Below are 25,715 nucleotides of genomic sequence, written 5' to 3'. Positions count from 1 at the left end.
TCTGGCCCATGCTACAAACTTGATTTTCTTCTTATAAGCTGTTTAACAATATCATTTCGAAGAAATCCTTGTGAAAAAATAAAAATTAATGTTGGAAAGCTTTTCCAAGTACAACCACTTTATTGGTTGCTAAGAGTCAGGAATTGTCCAATCAACCCTGAAAAGCTTTATTTAGGGGTTAATTGGATCATTAAGAATAATACTAATTAAGAAGGTAATGTGTCATGTTTTAAATGAGTAGTTACGCAAAGATCGCCCATGCTAACAGCTAATTAGTTCACTGCAGCTAGCAACAAGCTAAAGATGCAGCAGAGTTCGATCAATTCTCAAGCATACGGATTTCCCTTTATATAACAACATCTGGCAGGAGTCTTACCTGAGGCTGCAATTTTATTTATCTCTCTGGTATTATACCCGAGTGTCCTGATAGTAAATAAAACAGCGGCAAACGAAATGACGTGCGAAGCACTCAGCGGTCCGCAGCCTTCATAGACAATTACACATTCATCATCTGATTTCTCTCAGAAGAGCGAAGTCAACGATGGGAATGAGTTATGAGCCATTTTGTTCATGCAGCGACGGGACGTGAGCATATTTTCACGCTCAGGTGCTAATACAATGCAATTGGTGTCAACACATGAATATGAAATGCTGAAATGGAAATTGCATAAAACAATTGCAAAACCACACAATTACACACGGAAAGAATAAATTGTATACAAGTCTGGTTAGAATTCATTTCCTATTAATTTTACTATTAATTTTGCGAATGAGCTGCGCAGAACGCACAATAAAGGTGTGAGTGTGTGTGTGTGTGTGTGTGGGGGGGGGCAAACATTGAAAGACAACCTAAAAGTCTGCAATATTGCTTTGTATTGCTTTATTTACATCATTTGCTAATCCTGTCTCTGTCTCCGTTCTGTCATTGACTTGTTATCCTAACGTGTTTACCTGTTCAATGTCTTTCTAGTGTTTCTATTCCTGCTTGCTACGTCTTATTCTACTTTTTGTCTGCAAAGCGTTTTTTCATTAATTGTTTTCTCATTTCGTCCCTCATGTTTCAGTCCTCGCATTACAAATTTTTATTATCATGTTTAATAAGCTCCTCTGAACCTATATGATAAAAATAGCCACATTATAGCTGTAAACCCAATGTTCGAGTTGTATGAATAAAAGACGCCAATGACTTAAAAGCCAAATTGCCGAAAAAGTAAATACATGAATACACAATAACATATTTGAATTTGCGGCATGCACTCGTCCAGAGCGACGATTACACTCCTGACTTCTGCCAGATGTTGTTATATGAAGGGAAATCCGTATGCTTGAGAATTGATCGAACTCTGCTGCATCTTTAGCTTGGTGCTAGCTGCAGTGAACTAATTAGCTGTTAGCATGGACGATATTTGCGTAACTACTCGTTTAAAACATGACACATGACCTTCTTAATTAGTATTATTCTTAATGATCCAATTAACCCCTAAATAAAGCTTTTCAGGGTTGATTGGATAATTCCTGACTCTAAGCAACCAATAAAGTGGTTGTACTTGGAAAAGCTTTCCAACATTTCTTTTTTTTTTCCCACAAGGATTCCCTGAAAAACATGTATTTCTTTTTTAAAATGTAAAATAAACAAAATGTACTGCATAAACAAAAGGTTGTGGACACCTGACCAAACGATCCCTGCATTTTGAACATCATATTCCACATTTAGACCCAATTTTCTCTTCTGGGAAGATGTTTCACTTGATTTTAAAGTGTGTTTGTTGAGATGGGTGGATGGGGTGGGCGGGCAGGCAGGCAGGCAGGCAGGTAGGCAGGCAGGTAGGTAGAAGTTTGGGTCTCCTAGTCATTATATGCTAACACATCCAAAGACGTCCTATACACTTTTGTATACTTTTGTCAAATTTTTGGGTCTTTTGTGCTCACGGGAAGAACCACATACGGCTGAAAAAGTCAAGTGTCCCAATACTTTTGCATCAACGGGTATCATAAATACAGTATGTCCTACCAACATCAGCATTCAAGACGCAATCATTCTTGCTATTTTAGCACTGCTTAGTTCGTTAATAGTCGAATCGTATTAAAAGAGATCTTAATAACACTCTACAGTCCAGTTGAACCCAGAGAGTCTCACACACACACACACACACACACACACACACACACACACACACACACACACACACACACACACACACACACCTCATGACATTCTTGCCAAATCGTTTAGCTGTTCCAAACCACCAGGCTGTCGAGATGATTCACACATTATCGAAGCACAAATACGGAATGCTGATGAGAGGATCTTCGGAAGCAAATGACCCAGGATTATTTACAGAATACACTTGAATAACCTTTTTTATTTTATTAGCTGAGGATGTCTTAGTTCTTGATACGCTCTAGAAAAAAATCTTATAATGACCCTTTGAATTTATTCATGAATAAAGCTTATGTAAACCCCTTTAACAAAGCAGAAGGTGGGGCTTGGGGGGTTATGGATATGGAACATTTTGTTAAGGTAAAAATACAATAAATGAACTTCAAAACCCCCCAAAATAGATTAATGAACTGTCTTGGTTTGTGGTACCTGTTAGTTTTTTTCCTAGTAAGTTGCTTGATATTTCAATTACATGTTTCTCAAGGAGCCCTTGAAAGTCTTATGAGAACCTTATGGGTGGAACTAAAAAACCTAAATGGAACGGTACATGTTTTTCAAGGATCCCTTAAGGAGGTTGGAAATAAAAACTGTTGGAAAGCTTTCCTGGCAAAACCATTATTTTTGGATTTTAAGAGTCAGTAATATTCCAATTAACCTTCGAAAAACCCTTGAAGAACTTTCACAGTTCAGAAAAAAAACATTCTTGCTCCAGGACTGATTTAATGTATTTATATATGAAGAAAAAAAATTATATCCAAGGTACTTCATCATCAGTAATTCTAATTTTTATTATTTTTTTTTACTTTGAATAACGGACAGTAAAACTTAAAGAGTCTTCTCTTCAAAGATATTAAAAATGTGTATGTAACGCAATTTTATCAGGAACTGTTAACATTTAAAGTTAGGTAGGGTATTTTCAGCTGTGAGTCCCAAAAGCTGTGGCGAAGGCTAACAGGTTAAAGGGTTGATTGGAAGTTAATTAGCCAATTAAGAATATTATCAATCATAAAGGTCTTTTCACTGTGTCTTTACGCATAGATCACCCATGCAAACAGCTAATCGATGCGCTAGCTAGCTAGCTTCTAAACAAATAATACAGCATTTTGTTCGTTTGTTGTTCTGGTGACTTTTCTTACCCTTGGTCAATTGCTGCAACAAAAGATATTTACAATCTTACTGAACTTCACTGAGCTTGTTTTCGACTCCCAAAGCCACGCCCCCATTGTCAATCACGAAGCCTAGCCGCCCTTCAGGAACGTCCTGTAATTGTTTTGCCATTTTTCATTTGTTCTGTTAATCCCTGCATTGATTGGATGATGGCTTGCAGTAGACACTTGATCGATAGCGAGAGCTCACAAGCTGTAACGTTACTCTACATTTCCAGCACTGGATAAATGATACTTCCTCCTGTGCCATAAGTTCTCCAGCACTCAGATGAGAACCAGGTCTGAGAAAGTGTTTGCAGTGTGTATGAGGGGATATTGATAAGAATGCTGCAAGTTCTGGGTGTGGAATAAAGTACATCAGATATGCACATAAACTCCATATGTTATAAGAACAGGAAAAAGAAGTATAAGTGTACAGGGGTGTTGCTATGGTTACACGCCTTTCATTTCTATTGTTTTAGCAACGTTTTATACAGTTGAATTTATTCAAGTTTTTAACTTATTAAGCTTCATTGTTTCCGTTTTTACTTCCAAAAACGACGTCTATCTAAATGAAATCTAACTTTACAGAACTTTTCTCGTTCAAGAAAAACTGTGACCAATCAGTTACGTCACATCGTTCTTTTGTTCTTTTGCCTCCTGAAAAAAAGTTTGGGAACCACTGGTCTGGGAGATGATCACATTTTCAGAGCCCATCATTTATCTACTACTGTATCTAAATACGAATCAGCAGTTCAGATGAGTTGACTAGAACCTCCACTGCAGTTGATCATTTGAGTTTTGAACATGTCTTTCCTTTCTCCTAAAGATCTGCGGTCGTCCCTTCTGTATCTGCATTAATGAGCGCCTGAGCCTGCAGGTTTTTCCGGTTCGACGCTCTCTGCTGGCTTTGTGTGAATAATTCAATGACATGAACATATCTGCAATAAAGTAATAAAACTTCTCGGCGCCTGTGCCGTCCCATCGCAAGCGAATCGCTTCGGGAGCAAACGCAGCAGCTTAACATCTTACAGCAGAAGTAATACACCACAATGATCAGCATTTATTTTTTTTTCTTTCAAAGCTTTTCACACACAAGACCTTCGTGCTAGTTTCTTAAATCCTACACTTTACATACTAAGCTTCATGTGTACAGAAAAAAAAATCTGAATAAGATTTAGTGCACAACTGATACGTATAGAACCAAACGCATCATCCTGGAGATCCTTCAGCTTTCGCTTTTTCACTATATGTAGTATGGATTTAGAACTATAACCAAACACTGTATTGCGGTGGAATATAATATAAACTTGTTTCTTTAAGTTTTCTTTTTAACTTCGCCTCAATGTTTTCTTTTGTTGTTTTGTTCGTTTTTGTAAACAACTTCTTTGGTTTGAGAACAGGTCCGATTGTAGTTTTGATAAAGTGCCCTACACTAATACTGGCATCCTTCCTAAATATGCACAAAGTAAGCGATAAAAAAGTCTTCATCCTTTAACCTTTCGATCTTCTGGTAAAAAAAAGACTCCAAAAACTTTGGAAAAATATTCTGCTCTATACAGTGTGATCACAATTTATGTGTTTCACAATGATTAGAACCCTTTTAGTCAATGCTTCGGATTTTGTCAAGATGACAGCTCTAAGTCTGCACTGATACACGATGAGGTTGGTGAACACATGGCAATGAATCCGAGACCTTTTTCCTTCATACAGAATCTCTCCAGATTCCTCAAACTTTGAATAGATGGACTTTCTTTTTCAGGTTTTCTTTAGGGTTGACACAAAGAAAAAATACATGCTAGTTTAAGTGTTTCAGGAAGACGTAGGTTTTCACCCATCGTTTGAAGACTTAGAATGACTCAGCCAGTGACTCAGCTGTTCAGACATCTAAGAGAAGTTTATTCCACCACCACCTCTGTGCCAGAACAAAGACGAGTGTTGATGTATACCCACCTCTTACCCTGGTGATGTTGGGAGCAGGCAAGCAGTGCTAGAAGGTGTAGATCTGAGGCGGTGCGAGGAGTGATGAGAGGGTCCATTTTTGGATTTGTAGGCAAGTCTCAGTGTGAATATGATGCGTGAGTGCAGCTACCAGAAGCCAGTGAGGGAGAGCGGAGCAGTGGGGTGGTGTGGGAGAACTTAGGCAGGTTGAACACATCCCACAGAGCTTCATGGTGGACCATTTGAATTGCTGAGTTTCTAAATAACAAAAGTCTGAACAAAAACCTGAGCCTGTGTGGATAAAAATGGCCGAATCCTACTGATGGTGTAGAGAAGAAACCGATAAGAACGTGTCACATTAGCAACATGAGAGGAAAAGGACAGTTAATTGTCCATGGTTACCCCGAGGTTACGATTACTGGCTGTAGAGGAGATCAGAGAAGTGTGTTGTAAGATCCTGTTCCATCACTACTGTCTAATAAACCCACACCACTAAATAGTAAATGTTCCTGCACTCCTCTTTGGTCCTATGCCTCCTGAGGGAACGTGTCATTAGATTTTCGCACGAGAACCATCAAACATCTGAAAGATTAAAGACATTAACTGTAAATTTTTTTCCGTTATTAGAGACATAAAAATGAACGAGGAGCCTCCATAAAAAACTTCATAAACTTGATGACTCAATTTAAACTAATCTCCTCCTCTGGATCAGTGTTTGTGTGGAAAAAAAATGAACATGTAATTGTCAGATTTTCCGAGGACAAAAGGGTGTAGAGGAGCATTGAAGGCGACCAGGGCGACCCCAGGAACATTCCACCTCAGCGCTCTGATACATGAACCACACTAATCACCTCCAGCTTTTGAATCAGACGCCACAGCAATTAACTGACAGATTCCGTCCTAATTAAAGCCTCACCCACCGGAATAAGTACGAGATACAGGAGATGGGTTTGGATTCGGATCTCTGTGCAGGTGCAGCATGAGAGATTTCCTGTAGAAGGTGATGGAGTTCGGGATGTCAGGACGGTGTAGGACTTCAGGGCAGGAAGAAATTGCTTTATTTTTTTATATTGGATTGGAAATTATTCGAATGAATTGGACGGAAGGTGTTTGACCTTGCTGATGGGACCAGACTCCTGTTGGAGGCTTCTGATCTGAACCATACAGATTGGAGTGTTTTTTTAATGCGGCACTCCTACTGATAGCAGGGGATTTTTTTTTCACGGCTTAATAAACAGTTATGGGGGATTTTCTTTTCAATTTTTTAATTGTACAAACATTATTTTGCCACCTTAACTTACAAATCCGATAAAGCAGGAAAGGTTCTGATTGATGTGCTTCAGTTTGTTTTTCATGAAAGATGCCAAAGGTATTGGGACAGCACCTGCCTTTTCTTGTCCATATCTGGACACAGTAGCATTACATCATTAAGGCACAAGACTTTCGATAGGAAGGTTATGAGTTTAAATCCCAGCCAAACCAAGCTGCCTCTCCTGGGCCCCTGTGTAAGGCCCTTAAACATAAAGCTGCTCAGTTAAATGAATGAATGAATAATGCTACTGTATCCACATATGGATAAGAAAAGGGGAGGTGGGAGCTAAATGGTTACGGCATTGGAATTTGGATCGGAAGGTTCAAATTCCCCCACCACAAGGTTGCCACTGTTGGGCCCTTGAGAAAGGCCCCTAAACATCCCCTGTTTAGTTGTAAGTCTCTCTGGATAAGGGCGTCTGCCAGATGCCATAAATGTAAATGTAAAAGTAGTAATAAATGTAAGTCGCTCTTGGTTAAGGGCTAAAACCCAAACCTGTTCCAGGAGGACAAATAATCACAGCCCGATCATTTACTTTTATATACGGCTTATTAAAAATCACACAGAGAGATAAAGTAGTGCTGTAAGATTACATTCATTTCAGTTATGATAGAAAATTGTTAAACCAAAAGCAAGAGAGCTGTGTGTGTGTGTGTGTGTGTGTGTGTGTGTGTGTGTGTGTGTGTGTGTGTGTACGTGGGTTTGTATTGCCTCTGTTCTGATCTGTACTACTAACAGTGAAGATGTTGATGTTAACTGTTTCGTTATTTAGAACGTTATCCTACAGTAGGTATACTATCCTGGCAGGTCACACACACACACACACACACACACACACACACACACACACACACACACACACACGCACAACTGTGTATCTGGAGGCAGAACTCTTTATAATAAATTCCAGGCCCATCCTAACCATTTAACTCCCCACCCCAAAAGTCACAACCAGAAAATGAAAGAAAACACAACCAAGGGAGGAATGAATATTTAAATATATGAATATATGATAACGATCTACCAAGAGATGCAAAAAGAAAAAAAAAATCCAGAGCTTCACATATATCACACAGTGTTTGGACTATTATGTTTGATTTTCTGCTGCTGGTGTGCAGTGAAATAACACCATGTCTACAGAATATATCACAGCCGTAACGCTGTAACGTGTAGCGAGTGTGCGGCGGTAGATCATTTGCATATTCATGAATGGGTGTAAATGATCTACAGAGAAATGAAAGTGTACAGTAACTATAAAGGTTCTTCTGTTGAGTAGGGGATATGATGTAGTGGTTACATCAAAAATTAAAAATAAAATTTAGATGTTCTGGACCCTAAAAAAATCAAGGTGAAAAAATTCAAATGAAATAGTTAAAAATAAATACATAAATAATCACTACAATAATAATAATAATATTAATAATAGTAATAATAAATATTATTACTATTAATATTATATTCAAATATTTATTTAATCGTATTGCATGCAATTCCTCTTTATGCTACACATTATTAATATTATTATTATTATTTATTTATTATTATTATTATTATTGTTATTACTATTATTATCATATTATATTATTTATTTAATCGCTGCACGCAATTATTTTTCTTTATGCTACACATATTTGTCTTCTTCTTCTTATTTTATATATTATGCATTTTATTTAGAAATCGTCACTATTATTGTTGATATTTATTTATTACTTTTATATATCAATAAAATAAAAATAAATCAGAAGCAAAGTGATCGCAACCCCAGCGTCCTGTAACACAAGACGTCTTTGCGATGTTGTGATATATTTACATTTACTGTATTTGGCAAACTCAGTTAAGGGTAAAGGGGCCTTGCTTAAGGGCCCAGCAATAGCATCTTAATATCGGTGGAATTTAAACTCATATCCTTCTGTTGAGACGTCCAACATCTTAAGATGATTATTAGCAAAAGTCAGAATGGTCCTTCATGTTCAATGCCGTTTGGTTGTGGGTTTGAAAGTGCTTACGGATGCTCCTGGCTGCACAGAGCTGTCTCTCTCTGTTTATCGGCAGCTAGGAACGCGCTTGATGCGGATGCAATCACAGTGTGAAATCAATGCGACATAAAACTTCGAGCAGGAACATGAAGGCGCTGCCAGATATACGGCCGGCGCAGAGGAAATGGCCTATAGAGATGATAAATATGCAATCGCTACGTGTGCAGAGTTCGCCAAGGCTTCAACGCTTTTTTTTTTTTTTTTTTTTTTTTTGCATTTACTCCTAATTTCCTGTTATAATAAGCTTCACTGTTCTGGGAAGATGTTCCTCTAGATTTTGTGAAGATTTGTGGAGATTCATTCAGTCACAAGCGTGAGGAGCCCTGGGGTGCAACTCAGGTCCAGCTACGTTATAGTACCAAAAGTATTGGGACACTTGACTTTTCCGACTGTATTGGGTTCTTTTCCGAACTGCATCTGAGGCACACACTTGGATCGGATGTTCCAGCATGATGCCCCTGTGCACAAAGCCAGCTCCATGAAGATACGCTTAACAATGGAGAGCAGATGGTCCCTCAACCCTACTGAACACAAACAATAGCAAAAAACTAACAAAAATAGACAAACTAATGACAGGCTGATAACTCACACCACATCTAGTGCATTGTGTGTGTGTTTGTGTATATGTGTGTGTGTGTGTGTGTGTGTGTGTTTGTGTATATGTGTGTGTGTGTGTGTGTGTGTGTGTGTGTGTGTGTGTGTGTGTGTGTGTGTTCTTTACTTAACAATCTTTGATGCTTGTGTATGCTTTAAAGGTCACTGTGACCTTTGTCATTGTCAGGGTCGTTTTTGTTTTTTTAAGCTTCACAGGCGACGTCTCAAAGGAAACTTTTGTTTATTATTTATTCACCAACACACAACACTGAGCGCACACTACAACCCGAAGCTTTTCATTACTGCTCCCAGGATCCTGTGTTCTGATTAGTCAGAAGAAATCGATTCATTTTTCTATAATGGCCCCTTCAGATGCACCATGGTTTCCATGGAGACAGATGAGGATGCTGAAGGTAAACTGGGATCTGGAAATTTTCTTCTGGTTAAGTTGAGCATCTTACCATTTAAGCTACCACATCCCTCTTTTATGTCATTTTTTATTCCTCATATAACAACTTGAAAGTTTTACTATGAAGATGACGTTTTCTAAAGACACGCCCACATCTCCTACAGCTTCAAAAAAACACGCCCACATCTCCTACAGCTTTCAAAGACACGCCCACATCTCCTACAGCTTCAAAAAACACGCCCACATCTCCTACAGCTTCAAAAAACACGCCCACATCTCCTATGGCTTCTAAAGACATGCCCACATCTCCTATGGTTCCTAAAGACACGCCCACATCTCCTACAGCTTCTAAAGACACGTCCACATCTCCTACAGCTTCTAAAAACACGCCCACATCTCCTACAGCTTCTAAAGACTGAACTTTTCCTCATAACCGTCTTTATAAACATCAGGTCATGATGCCCCCTCATTGTCCTCCTCCCATTTATCACTTTCTTCCGCTTCCTCTGTTTGTCCTCATGGTTCTGCTGTCTTTCTATCTTTCTTTCTTTCGTCCCTATTTGTCCTTCAATAGTCTCTGTAAGCGGCTGTCTTTCACTCTGTCGCAGGAGGAAGCCGTCAGTGCAGTGCAGCAGTTTGTGTCACATCTGGATTTGAGGAGGTATAGAAATGTAAATATTGGACAAACTCATCTCCTAATTCCTCGCATCTCCTTCTCTCCTATGTGTTGTGTTGTACTGCAGTGTGTTGTGTTGTATTGTAGTGTGTTGTGTTGAAGTGTTGTGTTGTAGTGTGTTGTGTTGTAGTGTGTTGTGTTGCAGTGTGCTGTGTTGCAGTGTGTTGTGTTGTGTTGTGTTGTAGTGTGTTGTGTTGCAGTGTGTTGTGTTGTAGTGTGTTGTGTTGCAGTGTTATGTTGTAGTGTGTTGTGTTGCAGTGTGTTGTGTTGCAGTGTGTTGTGTTGCAGTGTGTTGTGTTGCAGTGTGTTGTGTTGCAGTGTGCTGTGTTGCAGTGTGCTGTGTTGCAGTGTGCTGTGTTGCAGTGTGCTGTGTTGTAGTGTGTTGTTTTGCAGTGTGTTGTGTTGCAGTGTGTTGTGTTGCAGTGTGCTGTGTTGCAGTGTGTTGTGTTGCAGTGTGCTGTGTTGCAGTGTGCTGTGTTGTAGTGTGTTGTTTTGCAGTGTGTTGTTTTGCAGTGTGTTGTAGTGTGTTGTGTTGCAGTGTGCTGTGTTGTAGTGTGTTGTGTTGCAGTGTGTTGTGCTGTAGTGTGTTGTGTTACAGTGTGTTGTGTTGTAGTGTGTTGTGTTGAAGTGTGTTGTGCTGAAGTGTGCTGTGTTGTGTTTTATTGTGTTGTTTTTTGCAGTGTGTTGTGTTGTAGTGTGCTCTGTAGTGCTGCAGTGTGTTGTTTTAGTGTGCTGTGTTGTGTGGTAGTGTGCTGTGTTGTGCTGTCATTTGTTGTGTTTTGCAGTGTGTTGTCATGTGCTGTGTGGCGTTGTAGTGTGCTGTGTTGTAATATGCTGTGTTGTGCTGCAATTTGTTGTGTTTTGCAGTGTGTTGTGTTGTAATGTTTGTAATGTGCTGTGTGGTGTTGTAGTGTGCTGTGTTGAGCTTCAGTGTGTTGTGCTGTTTTGCAATGTGTTGTGTTGTAATGTGCTGTGTTGTAATGCAGTGTGTTGTGTTTTGTTGTAGTGTGCTGTGGTTTGTTTTGCTGCAGTGTGTTGTGCTGCAGTGTGTTGCTTTGCAGTGTATTGTGCTGCAGTGTGTTGTAATGCAGTGTGTTGTTTTGCAGTGTGTTGTGCTGCAGTGTGTTGTTCTGCAGTGCGTTGTTCTGCAGTGTGTTGTAATGCAGTGTGTTGTGTTTTGTTGTAGTGTGCTGTGGTGTGTTGTGCTGCAGTGTGTTGTAATGCAGTGTATTGTAATGCAGTGTGTTGTGCTGCAGTGTGTTGTGTTTTGTTGTAGTGTGCTGTGGTGTGTTGTGCTGCAGTGTGCTGTGTTGTGTTGTATCATCTCCTTTCTGTTGAACTGTAACTGACCTGTAAACTCATCTCGCGAGCCATGCATTAGCATTAGCTTTGTAATTAGTGTGTACTGTGGTGCGTTTCAGGTTGTGTGCGCTAGCTGAGCGAGGCTGGAGTCAGAGTGCGGCTTCTCTCTGGTGCACGTGGGAGGAAACTGGTATCACCACGGAGACGCCATTGCCAGACCGACCCGTCTAACCTTTGAACAAATTGACTTGTTATTTCAGAACGTCAATACCAATGGCACGCTTGTTACGGCTTGAAAGGCCGCGTTTCGTATTGATTAGCAATTCTGACTCGAAAATGGCGGGCGTTTTTTAATAAAAAGCTCGACAACAAAATCTGCAGCAGCGCGTTAAACACTGCAGCCCCGAGTGCCATGAAATATCAGGAGCTACGCTACGTTTAAAAAAACAACGCAAACATCACAGCTCTCAGAACTCCCCATTCACACACAATCACATTCAGGGTTCAGTACACCGAGCTCTGTTGTGTTCTTGTGTGTTGTGTTTTGTTGTGTTGTGTTTATTCTTTTGATGTGTGCTGTGTTCTTGTGTGGGGTATTGCCAGGTTCTCTTGTCTGTTTTGTAGTGTAGTGTTGTATTTTTTTGCGTTGTGTTTTGATGTCTTCTTTTGTGTGTAGTGTTGTATTGTAGCATATTGTGATATTTTGTGTTCTTGTGCATTCTGTTTGTGTGTGCTGTGTTTTGTTGTGTTTTGTTCTTTTGCGCTGTGTTCTGTTTTTGTGTGTTGCGTTCTATACTGGTATATTGTGATATGTTGTTTTCTTGTGTTTTCTGCTTTTCTGTGTTGTGTTCTTTTGTGGTATATTGTGATATGTCGTGTTAATGTGTGTTCTGTTCTATTGTGGTGTATTGTGACATTTTGTGTTAATGTGTGAAGTGTTCTTGTGTGTTGTGTTTTGTTATAATTTGTATTAAGTTTATGAAATATACATTGTTGTGTATCAGTTGAACCCTAAATAATTGTTGTGTATCAGCTGAACCTTAAATCGTTGTTGTGTATCAGCTGAACCCTAAATAAGTGTTGTGTATCAGCTGAACCCTAAATAATTGTTGTGTATCAGCTGAACCTTAAATCGTTGTTGTGTATCAGCTGAACCCTAAATAAGTGTTGTGTATCATCTGAACCCTAAATAATTGTTGTGTATTAGCTGAACCTTAAATAATTGTTGTGTATTAGCTGAACCCTAAATCATTGTTGTGTATCAGCTGAACCTTAAATAATTGTTGTGTATCAGCTGAACCCTAAATCGTTGTTGTGTATCAGCTGAACCTTAAATCATTGTTGTGTATCAGCTGAACCTTAAATCACTGTTGTGTATCAGCTGAACCTTAAATCACTGTTGTGTATCAGCTGAACCTTAAATCACTGTTGTGTATCAGCTGAACCTTAAATCATTGTTGTGTATCAGCTGAACCTTAAATCACTGTTGTGTATCAGCTGAACCTTAAATCATTGTTGTGTATCAGCTGAACCTTAAATCACTGTTGTGTATCAGCTGAACCTTAAATCACTGTTGTGTATCTGCTGAACTCTGAATATTTGTTGTGTATCAGTCGTATCCTGACTTCCTCCACAGAGGCCAACATCTTAATAAACTCTTTAAAGTGTAAATGGGCTTAATTTTCTTGTCACGTCTCGTATTGGAGTCTGGAATCAGTTACAAGCTTCATTTTAACAGAGACTTGTTTTTTTGTGTCTACTGAGAATTTGTGCTTCATTCCGTGCATTAGGTTCTGCAACGACAGCGTCAGAATTACAACGTTTAAAGGCAACAAGTGCATAATGAGTGTTTCATTTCAAACTGATTCTAAATAAATACATTGTCTGTTTCCAGTTTTGGTAAAGAAATGAATTAGAATTTGTCATATTTTCCCAATAAAACTGTTCTGTACAGAAGATACAAACTTAATGCTCTTTAAATCCAGATTAAACTCAAACATGCGCCAGATGTTTCACTTCATTGAGTTTCGTTCCCATGGTTTCCACTCAGGACTTTTTTAAGGAGATCTGAGAAAAACATATATCAGGGATTTATTTATTATTAAAACTCATTTTTAAAAATTCATATTTCCGAGTGTATTTGCAATTTTAAAGTCTGCTTTAAAAAAAAACAAACATTCTTTTTCTCATTTTTATGAGGTCACTTAAAGCAGAGGTCTTTCTACTGGGCTGCAGAAGAGTTACTACCGGGTTACAAGAACTCCTCTGAGGAAAATATCTATAGAGCCGTCGCTGTATTATTTATTGTGCATTTTGCCCTTTAAGGGCCACAATACACATTTACATACAGCACCATTTCAGAAAACATCATTCCTACACATCTAATTACTAACCAGCATGTTCAACAAACATCACCCACAGGTTTCTTTAGTGAAGGAGAAAAATAGTCAATAGAATAGAATAGAATAGAATAGAATAGATAGATAGATAGATAGATAGATAGATAGATAGATAGATAGATAGATAGATAGATAGATAGATAGATAGATAGATAGATAGATAGATAGATGGATGGATGGTTAAAAAAAGACAGACAGACCGACGAACGGACAGACAGACAGACAGACAGACAGACAGACAGACAGACAGACAGACAGACAGACAGACAGACAGACAGACAGATAGATAGATAGATAGATAGATAGATAGATAGATAGATAGATAGATAGATAGATAGATCCAAGGATGTGGAAATGGTGACATTACTGTGCGCCTGCTAGATGGCCCTGGAAGTAAAAATCTGATTGGTTAAAGCGACTGTTTCATTGTTATGTATTTGAAGCCCGAGGCGCACATACTGATGATTCTAAAGGCCTTATGGCTGATTTTTTTTTCAACCCTGGAACACATGAAAGCGGAAATCTGATTGGATAGAAACTTTAACATAAACATAAAATGCTGGATGCAGTGCAACTAAGAGAAAAGCTCTGAAATAAAGAGACAAGACTACTGGGAATTATTTAAGACATATTTATGGAAAGATGTCATTGGTTCTGATAGTGTTTGGGTCAGCAGAGAAGACCTTGCTGACCATCACAGCCTGCTAAACCCACCCCTCCATACAACGCCCGACTAGGTGGTCTGCAAGAAACCGTTTTGCAGCTGGTCCGTGATGCACAAAAGATTTGAGATCCCTGATTTACAGACTCAATAATGACAAAGCAGAAACAATAAAGACCCTAAAGCTTGTTAAATTATTATTTTTTTGGGAATATAATTTGTATACTCATCATTACAAGGCAGAATGAAATCAGGAAAGGGTCGAAGTTCGTCACGACCAGTTTGTCCGCTAACAGAGCCGCAATTAAGGGTCTGATTTAAACGTAAGAAGCGCAGCGTGCCAAATGAAAACAAGTCTATTAAAAACATATCAGAGCTCGGCTAGCCCACCTGCCGTGATCCGCGACATTAAGAAGCTAACGACGCCTGCACTGCAATCTGCTGCTGCCATCGCATCGTGACGCCGTTCCATCTTTTTATGTGATTGCCATAGCGATTGAACGTAACGACCGGGCTCGATGTGCTAATTTCAAAGATGCGCTTTTTAATTAACCGATTTGCATTATTTCTTTTTCTTTTTTTTCCAGCACTAAATAATATTCCTTTCATAAAAAAAAATAAATAAATAAAATTCACTGACTTAAACAAGATTTCCATTTTCTGTTGTAATAATTCTCCACTCTTCTGAGAAGATGTTCCACTAGATTTTGGGGTATACTTGTGGAGATTTTAGAAAGATCAAATTTTTCAATGGTAGAAAAACCATTTTCAAGGTTCTTCAGGAGCTGGAAGAACAATGAGAAGAATCTCCAGGGGCTACTTTACATACCCTATATAAACAAACGTCTGTGGACACAAGATCACAGTATCTACTTTTTGAACATTACATTCGATATTTAGTCCCCATTTGTTGTTACCTTCACTCTTCTGGTTAGATGTTACTCTAGATTTGTGGAGATTCATTCAGCTACAAGGGTGTTAATATAGTCAGATGGTGATGTAGGTGAGGTGAGGAGGTTCTGGGGGTGCAGTCAGCGTTCACATTTATTTCAATATTGTTTATTAATAGGTTTGGAGCTCTATAGCAGAAGATCTCCCACTTCCGAAAAAAAAAAAATTTACATTTTAAATTTTATGACACTTCCTACACAACTGTGTTCCTCCAAGTTTTGGGAAGAACCACATATGGCTGGAAACATCAGGTGTCCCAGTACTTTTTTTCATATCTTGTACTATATGATGTATATATAAAATATCAAGTTACAATTATAAAATTATAAGTTATAAGTTTGAGCATAATTATGCTACTAAGTAGTAATTACAAGATATTGAGTAACCATGATGAAATGAATGGAATAAATCCAAGATTTAGTTACGTCATCATTACGAGATATCAAGCCCTGGTTTTAAGATCCAACAACAAAACTACAAAGTAGTAATTACAAGATAGTGTTTTATAATAAAGTCTCAATATCTGAGAATGTAAAAAAGTAGCCTAGTGATGAACATTAGATCTTCCATCAACTGAATACCAAAATGTTTTCTTTTAAATAACTCTGAGAAAAATGAACCTTTATGTAGAAGAAAAGTCCTCCAATTTGAGTTCTGCAGCTCTGTCTTGAAAGTGGGAGCTGAAGACCTTCAGAGCTCTGTCCAGCTTTGACAGGATTACTGAGAGGACCGATGCACTTGGAGAAAATGGTCTTGGCATATGGAGAACAAGGTCATGACCCCGTGCTTCCTTTGAAAAGCCGGCAGGGTAAATGGTGGGAAGATCACCACCCACTTCATGACTTACACTTCATGACTTCCTGATCTCACACTGATGGTCTTGTATGTTCCTTTTCTTTTTTTTTTTTCTTTTTTTTTGGAAACTGTGGAAAATCCAAAATCTGACAAATACAGTCTCTACTTCTAACCAAGATCAAACCAAGAAAGTGGTGAACTTTCCAGAGCACTGCTGAATCCTGATTGGTCAGAAGGTGCTGATTTATTCTATTACATTTTCAAGTTTCTAGTAATGAATTGATTCTCAATAATTTATTATATAACAATAACAATTATATAACAATCCTTGTGTAGTAGTATATCAGTGCTTCAGTGCCAGGAACTTAACCAAATATAAACATGGTGGAGTTTCTAAAGCAGAAGTTTGTTCAGGATTTATGGAAGGATTTTCCAGTGTTATTATTACACTAAGATATCATACTTATTAAAATTTTATAGTGTGGTTTCTCAATAATAAAGCAGCTTGCGAAACTTTCACTAAATGCAGGAAGACATGGACAAAAAGTATGCTGTGAGGTTCTAGAATTTATCAAATAAAACACCAAATAATTTGTTTATAAATAATAAATAAATTGTTTATTTCAATTTATTTTATATATATATATATATATATATATATATATATATATATAATTTATTCAATGTATTATTATATATTTATTATTGTATATCTATTGAAATATAAAATATAAAATAAAAAATATAGCAATTTGTATTTTAATAATAATAATAATAATAAGAAGAAAAAGAACAATAATTATATTGATAATATAATAAATATTACGTTTATTAGTTAAAGAAATATATAAAATTAAAATAAAAAATATATAATTTCCTTTGAAAAAAATCCAGAATCTTTTTATTACTTTATTATTAAAAATTATTTTAAATGTTTTTTTTTTTTTTTTTTTTTTTTTTTTGTGTATTGAAATTGAACACAGGTATGAGGTGAACATGTGAGATCGTACTCTAATCAACTTTCATTTGCCAAATGACACGCCGAGTCATCCGTACTGGTAAACCATCTTTGAAATGGGAAGCGTCCAGTGCCATCTGCTCCACCAGCTGCAGCTTGGCACAAGTGGTTTGGTCATGCTGCTCGAGCAGCTCTTACCAGCTTGGCCTATGTTTGGCAGCTGTTATCTGGTCAGAGCGAGTAATAATAACGGGGCGATGTCAAATCACGCCAAAGAATCAGTCTGAGGAATATACAGGACTCGATGGTTTGGATTTGGTGTTCAGGATGGTAATAAAACGGACATTGTTGGAATTGCAGCTTTGTTCTGATATCCCACATTCCCAAATCTCTTAGCACATGATGCCTTTAAAAGAGAGTAATCTAATCAGGGAGAAAACTCCAACAATGTTCCTTTAAATCTATAAATATTTGTATTAGGAATTAATTGTATGTTCAATTAAACATTGAGCATAAGATTAGTATGTGCGTCTCATTCCATTCTCATTAAGTCTCAATTTACTCTAATAATAATCTGCACTCATGTTCCACTGGATTCTGTGGAAATTTGTGCTCATTAAGCTTCAAGGGTGTTAGTAAAGTCAAGTACTGATGTAGGTGAGAAGGTGAGGAGGGTTGGAGCTCTACAGCAGGAGATCTTCTACTCCAAAATTTGAAAAGCAGATGTTCATGGAGTTGAGCTTTGTGCACATGGGCATTGTTATGCTGGAACAGGTTTGGGTTTAAGTGAAGGGAAAGTTTCATGCTCCCACATCCAATAACATCCAGTACAAGTGTGTGCTTCATAATCTTGTTCTTTCCTGAATAAAATTACAAATACACTTCCTGTAGGTCCTACGCAGAAACAATGCACTTACACACTCCACTATAACACAGTTTCCATTTGAAGGGTAAATAATAGTGAAAAACTGAGTAGGAGATATAACTTCTTTTTCCTTTTTTGATCAATGTCCATCCCTATTAACCACCACATTACCTTATAATGAATTCTATTAAATAATTCCAATCAAATCTTTTCATACATAAAGAGTTTCGCCAAACCCAAATTCCATTTGATACAAGATTGAATTTTCCAAATCCAATCCATTATATTTTGCTATTAAATGTCCGAAGCGGATCCTGACTATCAGACTAATTAAATTCCACTCTAAACGTGTTCTTGTTTACTCTTTTTTTTTTTTCCAATACGTTAAATTTACTCTCTTTTTCCCCGTGTAGTTTTTTAAAAGCTCTCCCCTGAACTGACCGCCGGGCCGTGACATCACTTACGTGTATGATTTTCCGCTAAACTCTCCCAATTCCCAATTCATCTCATATGTAACTCAGCTAAAAGGTTTAACCTGCAGTACCGTGTCCCGACACTGAGACAGCGCAGGCATTAGTGTGTCCTTAAACCGATTAAAAGTGTCACTCCAAAGTCCTCAAGAAGTCCCGAAAAAGCACAAAGTGAATTATTTTGGCTGCACAAATGCGGCGTGAGCAAAACCTCATTCAGACCTCTGAGAGGATTATGGAAAAAGGGAAAGAAAAAGGACAAACAACAGAGGGGATTAAAACAGAGGTGATGATCTGATGTGGCGTTCTGCACTTATTTACAAATATCCCATTAATTTACATTTCATTTAGATTTTCCACATTTAGATTTTTGAAAGTTTAACTCATGGAAAATAAATCAGTAGGTAATAGATTAATAAAATTGTATTTAGCATTTTACTAATAAATTGTTAAAAATGTTGGGGGTTGGAAAAAACAAACAAACAATAAATAAAATAAGTATTTATTAAATTAATATATTTATTAATCAAACAAATACAAATAAAATAAATATTTTAATTAATTAATACATTAATAAATAAACACCTTGTTATTTCTTTTTTTAAGATTTAAACATAATCAAAGAAATTTCAAAAAAGCCCAAATAAAATTCCAGATGGAACGTATATTTTATAATTTATATAATTACCATTTATAATATTCATAACATGCTTATATTAACATTAAAGCTGCTTTGCTTTGATATGCTTTTGTTGAAAGCGCTACAGATCAAACTGAATTAAATTCAAAGTGAGTAATAAATTATTATTATTATCATATTTATTATCATTATTAGTTGGTCTTATAATAATTTGATATAAAAACATGGTAGCTGCTCATTATTCTCTCTTCTGAATAGTAGGAGGCTTAAGCCGAGTTCTCACCATGCAGCCTGTGGAATCGAGCCGTCTGTCGGAAACACACTTAAAGTTCTTCCTGCAGCCACCGTTGTCCCTGGAGCAGTCTCTCACCGGGCCGAATGATGCCAGCAAATCATCTACTGTCTCAAAGTGTGTGGACATCATGGCCTCCTCCCTGGAGACGGAAAACACAGACGAGCGAGAGTTAAGAGCGTTCCGGGGACAACAAAGCGAGATGAGATCGTGAGGTCAACTGCAATAACAGGAGGACGCGAGGTGGACATGATGACATTTACTGCAAATACAAACACCACACAGAGAATTAAAAGGAGGGAGGAACATGATCTCTGTAAAGCTGCTTCGAGAAAGAAAGAAGGAAAGAAAGAAAGAAAGAAAGAAAGAAAGAAAGAAAGAAAGAAAGAAAGAAAGAAAGAAAGAAAGAAAGAAAGAAACTTTACACTTGTCACATGTACATTACAGTGCAGTGAGATCTTTCTTCATTTATCCCTGTGATGTTGATTCCCTACATATGTGCTCCTTCTCCAAACTGTTACCACAAAACAGGAGGCACACAATTTTATGTTTGTTCAACTTGGAATCCCAAACCTGTTCCAGCATGGCAATGCCCCTGTGCACAAAGCCAGCTTCATGAAGATCTTAAGCGGCCTGCTATAGAGCTCTGATATCATTCCTACTGAATGCCTTTGGGATGAATGCAAACACTGACTGGACCCCAGGCCTCCTGACCTTCTCATCTTCTCACCTTCATTAGTACCTGACTTTACTAACACCATGGGGACTGAATGAGCACAAATCTCCACAAGCACTTATAAATCTAGTGTAACATTTTCCCAGAAGAAAAGAACTGAGGGTATTCTAACAGGTAATGGGGATGGAATGGGATGTTCGAAAAGATGCACCAATTATATGATGGTTTTTCCATTATTGTGCATTTCAGCCGGACATACTGGTGTTGTTACTCCACCCTCTTTAAGAATGTACTATTCATGTGTCATTGTACATGTAATGAGTCGCTTGTTATTGAGCCTTGCGGCCACCTGTAGACCGGGATGTCCGATCTAAGACCTGGCTGGGATGTCCGATCTAAGGCCTGGTGTATGTAATTCTGCCATAAAACCCTCAATAGAACATTAGAAGATTAGCCATAAAGGAGAAGTGTATGGCGTAATTCATACCTGTCACTTGTGGTGTGTGTGTGTGTGTGTGTGTGTGTGTGTGTGTGTGTGCATATTCCAAGCAGAAAGTCCCTGGCACACTCGCTCTGAGCAGGTGCGAGTTCTGATGTGCACCTGCCTCCTGGGTGATTACGAGCGGTCCCACTTCATCGGCGCTGTCCAGCCAGACGCTAATCTAATGCAACACGATTTCCCACAGCAGGAGAATCTGCGCCGCGTCAGCACTGACCAACAATGCGGACAACGCAGACATCCCGGTCTACAGGTGGCCTCGAGGCTCAATAACAAGCGACTCATTACACGTGCAATGACACATGAATACGCCACGGTAATAAGGATATGCTAATCCGACTAAAGCTCCACACTTCCTGGTCCGTCTTGGTAGCGGTAATGAGATTCAGCACGTGAACAAACACACATTCTGCTTTCGGAAAATTCATTTAGCGAACGATTCTTTTATTCCACAGAAAGCTCGCTACGAGACAAGGAACAGGTGAAATGTGATTTTTCTTCATACTTCCTGGCTTATTGAATTGAATTAAAGCTTCGGTTTCCTGCCAAATAAAAGCCCCCCCCCTTTTTTTTTCTCAGAGTTTCATCATCTCGGACACTCCAGAGCATTTTAATCGCTTAGCTTTGATTCTCTGCTTCTGTTTCTTTTGACGGCTTAATCAAGTTCCACACTGACAGATGTACAGCGAAACAACGTCAAAACCATGTGCATGAAAATGATTTTTTTTAGGCCTGGGGGTGGGGGGGATGGGTGGGGTTTGTCTGGAAGAAAATGTGACCATGTGGATTAAAGGAGCTCGATGGACAGATCACAGTGATGCACTTTGAATTTTGAAATATTAAAAAGACTGAATTGTTTTGAATTTTGCAGGTATAGAAAAACAATCCAGCACATCTACAAGGGCAATGAATTTCATTCCATATCAACTCAATGAAAACACCAATCCGCCCACTTTTTAAATACACGTGTTCCTGAAGGTTTTTTTTGGACATTGACATGTTTTCAGATGCCTAAAGTAGTTGTACTTGGAGGTATCATAGAAAAATCAAAGAAACCATGGTTCTGAGATTGGGTTACATATGCTGAAGGTTCTCCTGTGGTTTGAGCAGCTTTCCTCAGCTTTCCTTGTAGCTCCCAAAAAAAGTCAGGCGGAGCTACAGCATGCTATAGTGCTGATGGTGAATGAATCAAGAGAACGAAGGAATACCAGCTTTGCGGTTGATCTAGAAGAAAACAAATTTTTGTTTTTCTACACAGGGGAAGCGCTGACTCATCGATTACAGGGATTCTGCAGGTTTCACAAAGTCAAACTGAAGACTTCTTAAGACCATTATGAATTCTATTTAAGACCTTTGTTCCAACATCAAAAACATACACAAATGGTTAGCAACTTTTTTTTATTGTTAGATCCTGCTATCACTCTTCTCCACCCACTCCACCCTACCTGCACTCTTTTCTTCACTTCTCTAACACACTCTCCATTAATTTGCACTGTTGACCCCAGGTACCTGAACTCCTCCACCTTCTCCACCTCTTCTCCCTGCAACCGCACCCCTCCACTGCCCTCCCTCTCATTCACACACATGTACTCTGTCTTACTCCTACTGACCTTCATTCCCCTTCTCTCCAGCACGTACCTCCACCTCTCCAGGATCTTCTTATTGTTTCCTATCAGTCAGTTTAATTCAATCTGGTCATTAATCTTTAATATATGTTATGCTACATAAAGGGCTGTTCTGTGTAGAGAAACCCATAAGATCTGCTTCTGAAATACCTGAAAAAACCATCAGATACCAACAACTTAATCATTGTAAATCACTGAGATCAGATTTTTTCCTCAATAACGTACAGAGAGATAAATTCATTAAAGGCACAGATTGTGCAGCATAATTTGCTTCTGCAGTGAATTCTTTTTTGGATGAAAAAACACAGGATGTCTCGTGCGTCCCTTAACTACCCGTCATTAGCGCTAATCAGTCCAGTGATTAGCTGCTCAGCCCTGTTCCTTCAGTAAATCGCTAGTCTGAAATCCATATCATGCACCGGCTTTATAGACTTGAGAGAACCGCTGTCAATAAATACAGTCGTTAACAGATCATAAGGACGTTGCAGCGCAGTCAGAAATGCGCTCAGCAGACATTTAAACGCTGATGAACGGTGGGCGGTGGAAATTATGATCCGTTTTAAACATTTTAGCAATCGTTCCTTATTGTCTGAGGTAACCATGGCTTTTTTTTTTTTGGCTGGTCATAAATCTGCTTACAGTTTAATTAGAGCCAATTCCAGCCAGTTGGACTGTAGAAAAATGTTTCGGTAAAATAAAAAATTAAGATTTGGTGGTTCATTTAACATTTAAGTAAAAATTCTTCTTAACTTCTAATTTGGTGATTCGCAAATTCTTCTTAACAGGATATGAAAAGACCAAAAAGTGTGTCACGTGAGCCTGAAAACGTTTGTAAAGAGTGGATATTCTGTAGCCCAAAAAAATCACAGTACTGTTACTTCAATGAAATTTTACTGAAGTACAAGTAAAGTTACCAGTCGAAAAATCCACTCAAGTAAACGTAAAAAAGTCCTTGAATTAAGAATTTGTCAGGCGGAAGAACGTGCCGGAAACCGAAGTTCAGTCAACGAGTTTTAATGAATAACCACAGGGCAAAAGCAGAAAACGGCAAACCAGAGACAATGAATTGGTGTAGATAATCCTGGTAAACACAAAGATATGACAGAAGCTCAAAGAGCTAAACAGAGTCCCGATACTTAGAAACCAAACTAATACACGGAGTGAAGGTAGCTTGGGTAGTCATGTTCGTCAGCCTAAACTGTAGAACGGACGATGTGCTTGGTGAGGAACGGTGGTTATAAAGCCTGGAGGCTGATGAGCTCCAGGTGTAGATGATTAGTACATTGGAGAGCTGCTTGAAGTGAAAGCGGAAGGACGTACAAATGGAACAAGGAGATATAAATCTTAATGTATTATTTTTAAATTTACACTTTTACAAAGTTAAGTTTAATAACAACAACAAAAAAAAAACTAAAGTCCATGTCTTGAGTCTTATGTAAGTTTTTAACTTTCGCAGCAAAACAACAACCAATCTCCTGTTATAATTTCACTTATGACAAAAAACGCAAAAGCAGATTCAGAGTTACATTGAATAACCTTTGATTTGATGTCATTTTGCTTTCAGCCCTTCATTTGATCAGTGGCGAAGTTTCTGTGATGCGATTTTTTCCCGCCTTCAATTATTATTTTCTTTTTTTTTTTTAATCAGTAACGGATATGATTTAAAATGTGGTTAAATATAATACTTCAAACAAAACATACTTAAAGAAAAGGACAGATTTTAACAACGACTTTGAAAAGTAGAAGTACACAAAAAATCCCCACTCAATTACAGAAACGTGATTCATTAATTTCCACCTCTGCGCCTGAAGCCGTCCAGTCCTCCTCTGACTAATTTTACTTGCACGAGGTATTGTGTCTTTTTTTTTTTTTTTTTACACATTAAGCTGTGCGAACTTGTTAAAAAACCCGACACCGTGATCCGTTTCTGAAATACCGAAATAAACCCAACAGCTAATAAAACCCGGGGTTTAGCATCGTGTTAGCATTCACGCGAGTTCTTCTAAACAGGAAATGAAAAAAACAAAATAGTGTTTAAATAATTAGGCGTAACACCGAGACGAATAATGAATTCGAGGCGTTTTTTTTCCTTCCTCAGAGATTCTGATATCTTAATTGGTACAAGGTTACAAGCTAATTTGTGCGAGAGACAAAAAGTCAAACTTGAGATTTTTCACTCCGGGAACTTATAACCTGTGCGGAATCTGTTCCATTCTTCTTAATAAAAACGAAAAAAAAAAAAACCACTTCAAGGTGAAATAGGGTGGAAAAGAAAGGCTTTTTAACTCCGTAATAAGATTGATTGTCCTCTGAAGCAGGACAGGCGAATTTTCTCAGGCTTCCAGACCTCCAGCTTTGAGACAAACGCGTGTAGATATCGAATTTAGCGCTCGGCTCGTACGGCGAGACTTCAAAGCGAACGCGAGCGGCTTACGCCTGACCTCCTCTCTGTTCATTACACGCAGAAGAAGCACCAAAGCGTGTTGGCTTTTTATTTTTTTTGGATGAATTTCCTTTCCGTTTGTCGGGATTTCGCGGAGCAGTAACGAGAAATAAGATGAAACTTTTCCAAAAGGCTACGACTCCAATATTTATTAGCTGATGAAAGAAGTCTAAATTGATTTCGAAGCACAGGTTGTTTCAGGCTGTTCGGAATCAGCACAAAGGGAACGGTTTAATATGACATTATGATTCTGTAGAAAACATCTCACTATGATTCATGAAGAAATTTCACGCAGAAAGTGTTCCCTTACATCACTTCGTGCACAATGTACAAAGTGTCTCACACACAATACATTATATGGGCAACAGTATTTGGACATCTGCCTTTTCCAGCTATATGTGTTTTGTTTTTTTTCCCAAAAAACTTGTGCACATGTGGAGGCACACAATTGTCTTTGGACATCTTAGATCCTTCAAACCTGTTCCATCATCACAAATCCAGCTCCATGAAGATCTGCTTTCCATGGGTTGGGGTGGAAGTTTTTTTGTTTCAAGCTATAACCCCAATTGAACACCTTTGGGATGAATTTTTCACGTTGGCAGGATCCCAGGCCTCCTCACCTTCTCACCTACATCAGTAACCAGAGGTGGAAATGAACGATTCACATTTATTCACTATGATACTGTGATTTTTTTTTTTTTTTTTTTTGTATATTTAAAATCTGAAATATTACTTTTATTTATGTTTTGTTTAAAGAATTGTACTTAACTACATTTAAAAAATAATAATTTACTGAGTAAAAACAAACAAACAAACAAACAAACAAATAAATAAATAAAAATAATAATGCCATAAAAAAATTTCT

The 25,715-nt window shown here is 38.1% G+C and overlaps 1 protein-coding gene across 2 annotated transcripts in view; it reads right to left on the bottom strand.

Moving 5' to 3' along the window:
* The window catches only part of astn2 (astrotactin 2), a 360,332-nt gene that overhangs the window by 102,781 nt on the left and 231,836 nt on the right, over nucleotides 1-25,715 (bottom strand). For both annotated transcript variants that reach the window (XM_083531246.1, XM_083531247.1), the window contains exon 11: nucleotides 19,599-19,749. In XM_083531246.1, the coding sequence (XP_083387372.1) occupies nucleotides 19,599-19,749 (151 nt within the window). The remainder of the gene's footprint in view (nucleotides 1-19,598; nucleotides 19,750-25,715) is intronic.

This window comes from Silurus aristotelis (genome assembly GCF_946808225.1).
Source record: "Silurus aristotelis genome assembly, chromosome: 26".
Classification (NCBI taxonomy): Eukaryota; Metazoa; Chordata; class Actinopteri; order Siluriformes; family Siluridae; genus Silurus; species Silurus aristotelis.
This window is presented reverse-complemented; position numbering and strand designations above follow the sequence as displayed.